The sequence below is a fragment of the Neomonachus schauinslandi genome, chromosome 8 (genome assembly GCF_002201575.2).
Source record: "Neomonachus schauinslandi chromosome 8, ASM220157v2, whole genome shotgun sequence".
Taxonomy (NCBI): Eukaryota; Metazoa; Chordata; class Mammalia; order Carnivora; family Phocidae; genus Neomonachus; species Neomonachus schauinslandi.
The window spans coordinates 27978052-27991388 of record NC_058410.1 but is presented as its reverse complement, the minus strand read 5'-3'; the positions used below and the strand labels follow the sequence as shown (position 1 = coordinate 27991388).

The following is a 13337-nucleotide window of genomic DNA, read 5'->3' as shown; positions in this document are numbered from 1 at the left end:
TTTTTAAGTAAATAACCACTTGGGGTTGAGCATATTTGCCTAAAAATAACATCATATTTGTGCAATTTAAAAAAATTCTAAACAAGTATAAATAGTAAAAACAAACTCAGAGAAAAAAAGAACTTTAAGAATTTAAGGAATAACATGGAGGACATTAGGGGAAGGAAGGGAAAACTGAAATCAGAGAGGATGACAAACCATGAGAGACTATGGACTCCTGGAGACAAACTGAGGGTTTCAGAGGGGAGGGGGATGGGGGGGATGGGGTAGCCGGGTGATGGGTATTAAGGAGAGCACGTGTTGTAATAAGCACTTGGTGTTATATGCAAATAATGAATCATTGAACATTACATCAAAAACTAATGATGTACTGTATGGTGACTAACATAACGTAATAAAAAATAAATTAAAACAAAACAAAACGAAAGAGAATTTAAATATACAAACTGTAAGGGCTTTTTTTTTACTGACAAAAAAATAAAAAAACCAATGTATATGCTTCCTTTATTTTATGTGGTTGAAGTAGAAATCTTAATATTACATTCTAATAGGGAGTGGCTTCAATGCTATGGCAAAAAAATACCCTAGGAAGAAAATGCAGGTTACAAAATAGTATGTTAGCATACTGTGGACGGAAATTTTCCTTCTTACCTATTCAGTGCAAATGCATAATGAAACTTCACATGGTGATGGGAAGCCAAATCAAAGGTTGGCAGCTTTTCTAACGTCTCTACCAGCTTCACAATAGAATCGTAGTCCTTTCAAACAAGAGAATAACACAGAATTAAACTACTAGGAGAAAGTTCTGACAATGAGATGACTTCTGACAACCAGATATTTGAATCCGAGAAGGGTGTTAAAAACAGAAGTAGGATCCATGGAATACTTTCAAGAATCTAAAACCAAAAAGAAATTGTTTTTTCTTAAATAAGAAATTTGGATTATATAGATAAAAACCTTAAAATATAGAGTCACCACAAATGACCCCCAAACAGTTCACCATCTAGCATGATAATACTCTATTGTCTAACTATGGGTGGTTTACTTCTCCATGGAGCCAGATTCCTGGCATACAGTGTCCTATCAATTACTTTCAAAGAAATGATTTTCAAAATATCAAGGCCATGGAGCAAATGACTGAATTTCTGTTATAAGTAATAAGATGATGTCATTTCAAGCTCCCCTAGTCTTGGGATCTGAAGTACCATACCTCTACATGTATGTCAATTTCTGTTGTTCTCATGAAGCTTTACTTGGGCCTGAAAGGCTGGGAATAAAAAACTAGAAGTCATTTAGATTTTACTATATAAAAATCTAATAGCAAATCTCCAACTCAGAGAGGATTTCATTCTGTTTACCTTATTTTAGAAAATTTAAGACATGTCAATAAAATTAAATGGCATATTGGTGTGTTTTAAAAAGTTATTTTTATAATTAATCAGTTGCATATTTCTTGCTCCTGGCTAGTCAGATCTAGCACTATCAATTTCAAGCAATGGAATTCCAAGGAGTAAGAGCTTTGTTCAGAAAGCAGTCCCCCCCGCCCCATTTCTGCTAGTTGCCACAACACAGCTTTCATTTATTGGCTGACAGGTGTGTCTGAGGCTAACAAAATAGAAGAGATTGTCCCCAGGTTAGCTATACACACAGATTTTTCTTTTTGTTCTTCTGGAGGAAAAAGTCAGACCTTTACCATACAAGTACTTCATTACACGATCACGGATGGCTAACTCATAGGAGTCTTTTTCATTCATCATAGATTCTCAGGATGAAGAGCTTAGAAAAGTCAATTAAAAAAATTACATGTAGTGGCATGAATGACCTCTCAGCTAACTGAAATTTGATGCTAACTCTCCCTTATTCCTTCAACATGCTACATGATGAAGAGTTTCCTTTAAGCATCTTCTCACCTGGATATCTCTGTAGGAAAGTAAGAGGTTTATGACAATATCTGCTGTCAAGACTTCAATATTATCTACTCGTTGCCGAATTCTTGCCAATTCAGCTGCCAATTCTTTACCAGTGTATAAATTTCGAGCTTTCCTGATATCATTGAGTATAGATTCCCGGAAATACTGGCTGGTGAGAAAACACATTTCAAAGAGTTAATACTAGAAAGGATTTCAAAGAAAAGCAATGATTGTATAAGGAAACAAATGACATTTGCAGCATTTGTAACTTTCAGTTCACAGGATGCCTAGAATGAACACCGCATAGATCTTGCATTATTAAGAAATTTGGGAGTCCTATATATATATATATATGTTTAACACTCTGCTTTGCTTTAGACAGACTTAGGTAAAGATCCTGCATCTTAATGAATTTTCCAAGAACCTACCATGTATCACTTGAAACGCCAAAACTTTATTTTTCATTTTACTGTTTCGAGTAGAAATTGTTCCAAATAAATCAGGGATGCCTCTGATTTGAACAAAATATAGCCTTCATTTTCTGACTCAGCATCATCACATTACCATAAATGGTTTTTCTTAACTCAAATATAATCATGCCATCAGCAATTTTGGCAAAATTCTTGCTCTTACAGTAAAAGTCTGTGGATATTTATTCTGACACTATTTTTGTACTTTGAATATATATATTTTTTATCCCTACCATTACTATAATGTAGTTAGCAGTCTTCTTTTGCCCCCTTTCTGATCTCAAGTTGTTCTCTTGTGAATACAGTGAACTATGTGGCATCTCTTTTATCTACTTAGAAGATATCATACTTTTATTTTTCTGGTTCTTGGCTGTGTGCTATATCTAAGAAACATCCGATAAGATGCACAAATAAAGGATGTAGAACAGCACTCCATTATCATCATCAAATGGCATTATTCAACTTTACCTAGAACTTGCTTGTGCCACCTTCAGAAGTTGAATGAAACGATCCACAAGAGGTAAGCAAATGGGTCCAAGAAGCAGCTCGAAGTTCGGTTGCATGAGCTCTGTCAACCCCTTCATGAAGCTGCTATCACAGCAGTAGACCTTGTTATGTGGAGTGATCATGTAAGGGACAAATGTGTAGTTCCCAGTGCACATCTGTGGAAAGAGGAGGCACCGGGAGGGGGTGAGCTGGCCTGGAGACTCCACACGAACGAAATCCCAAGTCCTAGTGCATGGAGTCATTTTAAATAGTCATCCTGAATGTGAAGCTAAATAGAAAAACCTCATTTCTTATTTATGACCTATGAAAGTGGAAATTTCCTCCAATTTCTTTAATTGCTTATTGCAAATAATTAGGACTTACAGATGATGCAAAAAAACAAAACCCAAAAAATCCCAGTATGGCATAGCTTCTATTAGTCAATTAAATATTTATTCATCATCTCTCATGGCTAAGGCATTATGATATATGTATGCTGCAGGAAAAATAGAGTAGTTTTAAAAACACAGCCTTCAGCCTTCAGGGAATTTAAAATTTAATCACAGAGACACAGCATAAATACATGACAAGAATAAGAGCTAACGTTTAAGAGCTCCGCACCTGACAGGCTCTGCTGTGAGTGATGCCGAAACAAAGCTGCTCCCTCCAGGCTGCTCTGTCATGGTCATGGCTCCATTAGCCTTCTAGTTACTAAAACTAGAGACCCAGAAGTTCTCCTTGAGGCTCCCATTTCCTTCACCACCTATATCCTATCGAAATCCGGTCTGTTCTACCTCCAAAATAAATCTCTTATTTGTCCATTTCCCTCCACCTTCTCTGCCCGCGTGGAAGATGAGGCCACCAACATATCCAGGCTAAGCCACCGTCACTGGCCTTCAGTTGGTTTCCCTGCTTCCACTCCCACCCCCCAATCTATTCTCTACCCAGCTGTCAAAGTGATCTTTCTTTTTCTTTCTGATTTCAAGTTTTTATTTAAATTCTAGTTAGTGAACATACATGGTAAAACTGGTTTCAGGTGAAGTTAGTGATTCATCACTTAAAATGACCTTTTAACAACCTATTATCAGATCACTTCCCTCAGCTGCATAAGGCTCCCCTCCTTGCTCCTGGGATGAAGATAAGACATGTTCCAGTGGCCTACAAGGGACTGAGAACCCAAATCCTGCTTCTCTCTCTGGCCTCGGCCCATGCCACTCTCCACTCAGTCATCCTGACCTACTATAGATTCCCGGTGATGCCAGGTGAGGGAACACTAGTGCAAGCAAAAGTTGAGCTGGGAAGAAGAAAGAGGAAATTGGACTGGACATCCCTGAGCAAGTCAGTCTGACTGGATCTTAGAGCTCGGGCAAGGGATGTGAATGCAAAACTCAGGATTTTAAACTGTACATACTGGGCAGTGAGAATCATGGAAGGATTCAGAGCACGAAAGAAAACATAATCACAGTCTTAAATGGGGTTACCTAAAAAGAGTGGTATCATTAGCAAAAAAGCAAAAATTCAGAAAGCAGAAGCAGACTTCATTGTTTATGAACATATTACAGTTGAGGGCACTTGTTATATATCAGATAACAAATCACACACAGAACCTGACTTCCAGTTAATATATGAGAGGAACTGCAAGAGGTTGAAACCTGAGTTGGGGTGGGAAGCATGAAAAGTTCACTATTAAAAAGGCTGAGATTTAAGGAGGGCAGGACACTGAAAGTCAGAATGTCCAGAAGAAAGCTGGAAATATGTGACTGGAACATAAAAGAGTTTCCAACAAAAGTACAGACCTGGGAAGCATTTGGTATGGTTGAATCTAAGGAAACATGAGAGACCTCTAAGAGAAAAACCATAGAGAGGAAAAAAAAAAAGGCAGAGGGCTGACAAGTAAAATGAGAAAAGTGGGAAACCCTATCACTGTTTTACGGAGCACAGCGAGCCCAGATTACGGATCCTAGCCATTTCAGCATTATGGGGAATAATACATCACTTCGCTTCCCCTTAGAACAAAACCAATGAGAGCAAACATTGACTCACACTTGCCATGTGCCAAGGATGAATGGTCATGCGTTCCCAATAACCCACCGAAGAAGGTACTGCTGTCTCTGTTTTTTTTTTCAAAGATTTTATTTATTTATTTGAGAGAGAGAGCACAAGCAGGGGGAGGGGCAGAGGCAGAGGGAGAAGCAGGCTCCCCGCTGAGCAGGGAGTACTGTTGTCTCCGTTTCATAGGTGAGGATTCAGACAAGGCTCAGATAAGGTCATGCAGCTGGTCTGTGATGTGTTTGGGACTCCAGCCCAGGGACTCTTCTCTAGAGGGTATGCCATTATTGTTAGAGGGGTCAGCACCCTCCCCAGTGGCCTCTATAGGCTGACACACCAACACTTCGCCTCAGGTCACTTTTGTGGAACTCAAGCTACTGCCTCATAGCAAACACACGAGAGCTGATATATGCCTTTACGGCCAGAATGAATTACTTATTCAATATTCTTTAAGGTACTTGTTGTATGTCAGGTAGTGAGGCAGAAACTGGACCTGACTTCCATTTAAAGTAGGAGAAGAACTTCCAGAGGTTGAGATTTGATTTTTCAAGCACGTGAAATTGTTCCTTTCTTAAGTTCTCCTTCATGAAATAATAATTTGGAAAGCTAGTCAGGAAGAGGAAAAATAAACATATCCTGCTTCTAAAATGTTTCCGAGATCCCACAGCATGTCCACCAGTTTGATCCTTTTACCTGATCTATCGCCTGAGCAGAAAAGAAAGGCGAGTGTACCAGAGGTTGCTTCCCAAAGCTTCTAGAGCTTTAACTATGAGTGGGTTAAAAAAGAGCAACAGAATCAAATACCCCTGTCTTAGATAAGTACTATAACTCAAAATTCAAAAAGAAAATGCTCTGAATCTTCCAAGTCAAAAGTTAGAACAAATAGATGAAAAGCCAATAAACCAGAAAAGCACTATTAGCATTTTGAAATAGTATTCTGCTGCTGCTGGATAAAGTTCTGTATCCTCAGAAGTCTTAATGACACAATAACACATGTCATTGTGTCTAAGACATGAAATAGGATACATAACTATTGAAATACTGGGCATCAGGGAAAAATGCATCTGTATAAAACTAATTCTGGGAGAGAATGACTCTCAGATGTCTGGGTGTACAGTAGCAGGGGAGAGGTAAAGACAGAAAAATGAGAGTCATGCCAACAGCAGAGAAAAATGGATTCCTGCAACCGTCTCCTTCAAACCCCATGGAATAAGGCTTCAGAGTCCTCACAGAAAATAACCAACATGCTAAGGTCTTCCTAAGTTCCTGGCCTCACTGCACTTTTTGGAGTCTCTTTCCTATGTTTCTAAGGCAATAAATATATTTTTTGCCAATTCCCCATTGTTGGGGAAGTGATGAAGCTTCAGGAGCCACATGGATGCTCCTAGGCGTGAGCTAAGACCCCTGTGAGCGTGCAGTGGGGAGAGTGTGAGGGTTGCTTGTGACACTGTTTTTTTATTTGTTGCTGTTTTGTTTTTAAAGAAACCAACTGCTGAGAAAAGCACCTTTTTTCAGAATGATAAAAACTAGACTATTTATCTCCCAGGTTGGCTCACTCATACCTCAGGAATCTTACTACTGCAATTTCTGTTGATAGATTGCTGTTGTACCCATAGTTTGAAACAACTGATAATCCAAAGCAAATTAATAAAGAAAACACCGTGTGATCAAGAACAGACACCTTGGGCGGAATAACTGCCTTTTATTAATAAGGTACTAATTCTAAAATATTTAAGCCTGCTTCTTGAAAAAGAAAGACCACATCTTAAATTTCAAAACACTGAGGCATGCTCATAAAATAACAACAGCGGTCTCTCTGGCCCATGTCTGTGTTCCTGGCTATAAAAACCTGCAGTTCAAAACCTAGTCCTATTCTATGATCTTTATGTAAAAAAAATAATGCTGATTCTGTTTTTCAATTTTTAAAAGCTACATAAAGATGAACATAAGTGTATGTGTGTGGAAAATGAATTAAGTTTCTGGGAAGAAATGTGCTCAGCATTCAAACATATTGAAGTATCGGCTCAAAACCCTCAGCTCTTGAGAAGGACACCCAGCCCCTGAAGCCCAGAAGCTTACTCAAGCCAACAGGTGACCTGTTCGTCATGGGCAATACTCGGAAACCTTATAACCCTGCTTCTCCACATGTCTGATCTGCCAGTGGTCATGATTAGCTCTTTCTTACCAGGTCTCCGGTAAAGGCCACCTCCTCTCAAAGACCTTCTGTGACTACTTGGTATATGGCCACCCGCTCTTCAGCACATTGCCTTGAGTTAATTTTCTAACATGTGTCTTCGCTGATCTGCTTACTGACCTTCTCCCCGAACTAGACTCTGGCACTAGTCATTTGCTGTCTCCCGGAGCAGTTACGAATCTGGCTGCCTCCATTTTCAACTGCCATAGTGAATCCCTGTGGCACCAAGCCCAAAGCCTGGCACACAATACATGTTTGATCAGTATTTGTTTAATAAAACTGTTACACGAAATAGATGTCTGAAGCAAAAATTGCTCATTTCCTGCAGAGATGTGAGGAATAAAAGTGCATAATGACAACTTTATTTATGTTGCCATGAGTCTCTGACTTGGTACAATCATAACAGTAAGTTTTAAACTTTCTGGTCTAAGGAAAAACTACAATTGTATTTTTAATCTTATCATCTTAAATCAATTCAGGGGCAGATCTTTATGTAGGATATTATTTTCACTGTAAGTTGCAAAGATACATTCTTTAAATACTGGCTTATTTTCCAAATGAAAAATACAACCACTAACATAACAAGGCTGGTTCCCTTAGATATAAATTGTGTAATTTTTCTTCATGCATTTTTAAAATTTGACATTTATTTTTATCACTTTTTAACTTTTGTTTAATATTGCGTGGAAGGTAGGAATTCTGTGGTGTGGTCTCAAAGGCAGACTACAAGACTCAGGAACTTAAATCAATCTGTATAGATAAATAGATAATAGATATCTATGCATCTGTATACGTCTGTGTACATACGTGTGTATTTGTGTTATATGGTGTGTATGTAGATATAAACATGTATAAACACACACATATACATATATGCAGTGTGTGTATATATATGCTGCCTAAGTGCCACTCAGAATTACACAAAATTGGATATACTATGGAAACACTTTTTTCCAAACTATAAGTATATATGCAATAAACAGGCATCAGTGTCATCTCCCACTACTGTAAAAAGTTTCCTTTTAAAGAAATGTTTTGATAAAATAACCATATTTATATGGATACATCAGAAACTCTGAAAAGGGAAAACAGAGAAATTAACAATTTGTGGAGATAAAAAAAAGGCCAGAGATTAGTTGGTGGAACAGAAAAGATAAAAAATTTCTGGAAGAATTAAGGAAAATACTCACAGTATTCTTCTGGCAAATGATTTCCTGAAAAATGAGAAAAGAAGAAAAGCAGAAGTTAATACAAAATTAATTCAATATTTAATTAAACTATTTGATGTAGGAAAATGTGTATTAACAATTTTATTAGCAATCAGAAATTTCAGGGAGTATACCATAAATTCCTGTATCGGAGAAATTGACAATCTGATGGAAATGAAAGAACATAAGAGGATTCTCAATGGTTTAAAGGAAATGGTACAAACATATAAAATCCAAAAACTGAATAATCTAAAAATCATTCTTGCAGAGTATGTATGCACAGAATTATTAGCCATGATCTTTTTAGGAAAAGGCTAAAAGAAGTTCAATTTTCTGATATACAATATCACTCAAACTCTGGGAGGAGACCATGCACATCTGTCTCCTGGGAAATAAAGGGTATTGGCTACTTATCAGAGTGGGCAAACCCAACACATACGTAAGATCATCTGATAATAAATAGTCACAAATATAATTTACGTATTGTTCAACAAAAAGTGGAATGTGAGAAATACACTGAAGGCAGTTTCCCTATCTTCTAGGTTGTGAGGAGTGAGTTCATGCAAATAATGTAGCTATACTGTGTCAGGTGCATAAAAAGCTCTTGATAAAGTTAGCTCTCATTATCATTATTTCTGGATGTTTAAATGAGTAGAGGCATGGAAGAGACAATCTGGAAAAGCCTATGGCATAAAGGCTTCACTGAGGTTGGGGAATCATGATTTAGAAGGAGAAATGGACAGAATTTTGGAAACGATGGCATGTATGTTGTCATGGAAACAGGGAATGTAGGCTTTTGTGGTGCCTCAAGGGTGGGTCCATCTGGCTAAGAAGAAGAGCCAGATCTGGTGAGGTAAGGCATGAACAGAGGAACAATTCAAAGTCCAGTCAACTGACCATCATTCTTTATCCCAAGATCAACATGGGGGCAAAGGGGAACTGACAAGGTCATTGGCTTAGAGCAGTATATAGGATTTTTGAATGTTTTAAGGATAGCAGATGAGTAAATAAAAAGCTATAGAGGAAGGAATGGTGCTGGGTAATTTTGAAAGCCATAACGATATATATAAAATAGTACAAGAGGCCCTTCAATACTTCACAAAAGGAAAAAAAAAAGGACACATACACATTTACAAAGAAACAGTTCATGCCTGGGTCCACATGCATATATGTACACACATGGTAAATCAAAAGAGTTATACTACAGTAAGGTCTTGTGTTTCCGAGAGAAAGAGGATGTTACTAAGAAGTAAGGAAGCCTGGGAAGATCAGCAGAGAAGGTGGAACTCAAGATGAGCCAAGGAAGACAGACAACTTCCAGAGGCAAAGCAGGAAGGTGGAGATCCAAGTTAGAGGACCCAGAACAGCAAAGGCCCCTTCAGGGAATAACATATATTTTTATCAGGGGCTAGAGAAGACAGTTCATTTAGTTCATTTTGGGAAGTATAAAAAGAGAGAGTTAAAGAGGTATTTGAAAAAGATCTTGAGTTTAATCATTAGACTAAGAAGAAAGTTGATTTCGGCATGTACCAACAGTATTAGAAAGTTATCTGGGGCCTTATTGGAGAAGGCCCTGAATGCCAAAATACTTTGTTTTGTGAGTAATTGGCAGTCACACTGTTTTTTAAGGTGAACAACATACATAAAGAAGTATCAGCACACATTGGGACACCATAACAGCAAAGGCTAGGAACACCATCAATGTCTATCAGCTAGAAACTGGTTGAATAAACCATGGTACATCCAGTCAATGGAATACAATGCAGCTGAACAAAGAACGAGGAAGTTCTTCATGCAGCGATATGGAAAGATCCCCAGGATACACTAAGCCAACTAAGTGAAAAAAAATCAAAGTACAGAATAGTTTTTAACCTATGCTCCTATTTATGTATCAAGGGGAGAAAAAGAAAATTCTAATTTGTACATTCATAAAATCTCTCTAGAAGAATATTCAAGAATCTAACAATAGTGGTTGCCAGTGGAGGGGGAGCTGGCTGGATGGGGGACAAAGATGAGAGAATGACTTTTCACTATATATCCTTTTGCACTTCTAAATTTTTGTATCAGGTAAATATGTTACCCAAGAAAGACAAATACATAAAAGGTAAATCTTGTTAAAGTTTAAAAAAATACTAATTCGACGGTGGTATTTAGTATTGGAGGGAAAAGACCATTTAGGTGGCACTGCAAAAGTTCAGGGACGTCAAAATAAGGGCTTGGACAATAGTGATGCCCAGGGCACAGAAATCAAGAGACGAATGAGTGACATTGTGGAGGAAGAGTCAAAGCAGCTTTTCCTACAGGTATTTCATAGGTAGTGCATCTCTCTTTCTCCACCCCCCTTCCCTGACTCTCCCTCTCTCTCTCTCTCTCTCTCTCTCTCTCTCACACACACACACACACACACACACACAATCATTCATGAAAAAATAAATACAACAATGCTGGATAATCACAAAACCAGTAACACAGTATGCAGAATTTTCCAAACTTGATTTACGGAGCATCTCTTCAGAGAAGTAAACCATAGTCTTTCGGACACTGCTCTCTTGTGATAGTAACACCCCCCTCTCCTCCCTCCAAGTAACAAGGGAATGTCCTTCTCTTCTTCCTCTACTGCACAATATCCTCTGTGCACTGCATAAGAAGTCCGTTCTCTGCGAAGGTGCCTTCAATGACACCAATCTTCCCAATAGAAGTAGATGATGTCCTTATTTCTGCCACCATTACCCCTTGTTCAGACCTCCATGACAACAACAGAGGTACCAACTGCAGATGCGTCATCATAGGATTCTCCCATCCTACATCCTGAGCATCTCAGGTGTTTTATTCATCTTCATACCCCAATGGTTGCCTAGTAAGTCAAATGGCATAGGGTAGGTACTCAATAAAAGCGTGACTAAATGAATAAGTTAATGAAAGTATAAAATATTGGGCTATGAATCACAGTAGAAATGTGTAAGTCCTGGCTCTGTCATTTCTCCTCTCTCTAATATAACACACTAAGAGTTGGGTTGAGTGACTGCCCGTCTCTTCCAACTCTGTGTTCTAGCATTTGCTTCTGGCTAAAGGCCTATCACAGTGAGCACTGTCCTTGTGCTACAGGAAGGGGAGATGCTCTCATGCCCAGCGCAGGAGCTACTCTACCAGCACCTCTCTCTTGGCGCACCGGGCCCAGAAATGGAGGTAATGATAAAGGGAGCAGTGGGGAACACTGAGCAGGCTCAAGGCTCCCTCTGCTTGCCCCTACAGAAAATAAGCTGCTGTTGGCTTAGAACCAATATGCTACATCTTCCTGAAGAATGGCTCGTTGGAATAACAAGCCTCTTACATGTCTTCTTTGCTTTCATTTCATTTTGCAATATAACAAATTAGGAAACTGTATTAAAATCATTCCCATGAAAAATCCCTCCGGGAAATAATAAGAAGTGTGTATGAGGGCTATGTTGCACCAGAGACAGGACAGAGTGCCATGGTTGACACATCAATGGTCAGTTAGCAAGTAAGCAGGATGCTCGCAGGAATGTCCAGAGGCAGCACTTTTTATTAAAAGGGCGCAGGTTCATTGCTTCTGGTTCACTACTAAATTGTTAAACTACTTTACAGGGTCGTATTTTCAAATGACTCTTTCCCTAACATTTACTGAGCATGGAACTTATGCTACTAAGTTAGCTACTATTTAGAAGTACTGAAAAGAATCCAATAAAAATTCACTGTTAAACGAAAAAAAAAAAAAATCCTGGGATCTACTGAATTCTTATTAACTGTTGCTTATGTTTTATAGAGGCTAAATGAATATAAGTTATTCTCTTGAAGGAGACAGAGTTTACTCACAGTTTATGATGTAACCTTACATGACACATCCACTCGGAAGAAAAAAAAGGACAATTTGTGCGTTTTAACTCAGTACAATAAATAGCAAACAAGACCTCTCAAGGTATCTCCCTACTCAGGCAGAATAGTGAATGTTTAACGTCTACTAAACACACTGAAGGAGAAAAAAAAGGAGGAAGGGGTACCAAATTTAAGACACAACTGCTGTATTTCACATCACTGCATTGAAACTTCTCAACTAAAGTGCCTCAAAATAAGACAATAAAATAAACTCCAGTTCCTTCCCAGTGGAATGTTTTGAGGATGCATTACCTCACTGCAACTTCAGACTTGTCTGAAGTCTTTAGGGGCCATCTGGTCAGCGTACCCCCTGCCTATACCAGAAACACCCAGAAATGTTTTTTTCTCCATTCTCCAGTACCCTTTAATAACCAGAGGGAATGAAGACAAAAGAGACAATCTAATCTAGGTCTCTTTGCAAGGTGAGACAGAGACAACTTCTGATAGCTATTTGGGACAATATAACTTCGCAGAGGTCATTTTAAGGATAAATAAATGGAGTAGCTCCACAACTGGAAAGTGTTTGTGCCCAGGATTTAAGCAGTTACAGCCAGGGGAAGGAAGTGGGAACAGCTGGCGTGGGGTTGCCAAGTTAAATTGATTCAGGCTGGGAGAAGCAGAGCTAGCAAGCAGGATCTCAGTTTCCTGAAAGAAAAGGAGCAGGCTGGGAGTTCCTGACCATGGCAGAACACGGCCCCCAGCTGGTGACCTTCTGGGTCCTCCCTTCTGATCCCTCTTCCTGTCCAAGGGGAACTGGGCAAGTTTTCCACCAAAGTTGGGTAAAAGAGGAATATTTCTTACGCTCCCCAGCTCCATCCTCTTACCTAATTTCAAAACTTCGAAACAAGACTAGGAAACATTCGAGGGGCTTTTTTTGAACACCCTGGGCCTCACTGAGGAGGTGGGGCTCATCCTTACCCTCAAGCACGCTGCTAAAATACAGCTGAGCCAGTTCAGGAAGAGAGCTGGCCCATCAAAGCAGTTAGGAAATGCATTATATTTGTGCTTACACGTTATGCTTGTAGAAAGGCTCAAGTTAAAAAAAAAACCCTTGATGATCTAATAAGAATCCAGAAAATTCTATTTTTATAGGACATGAAATCTGTGTGCAGACTTAGAAGTATGC

General features: G+C 38.8%; 1 protein-coding gene across 1 annotated transcript in view; it reads right to left on the bottom strand.

Annotated features, from left to right (window-relative positions):
- The window catches only part of MAP3K5 (mitogen-activated protein kinase kinase kinase 5), a 189932-nt gene that overhangs the window by 113311 nt on the left and 63284 nt on the right, over positions 1 to 13337 (bottom strand). Inside the window, exons 3-6 of the mRNA XM_021693127.2 lie at positions 8300 to 8323; positions 2849 to 3042; positions 1911 to 2079; positions 652 to 758 (exon numbers count right to left, since the gene is read on the bottom strand). Of these exons, the coding sequence (XP_021548802.1) occupies positions 652 to 758; positions 1911 to 2079; positions 2849 to 3042; positions 8300 to 8323 (494 nt within the window). The remainder of the gene's footprint in view (positions 1 to 651; positions 759 to 1910; positions 2080 to 2848; positions 3043 to 8299; positions 8324 to 13337) is intronic.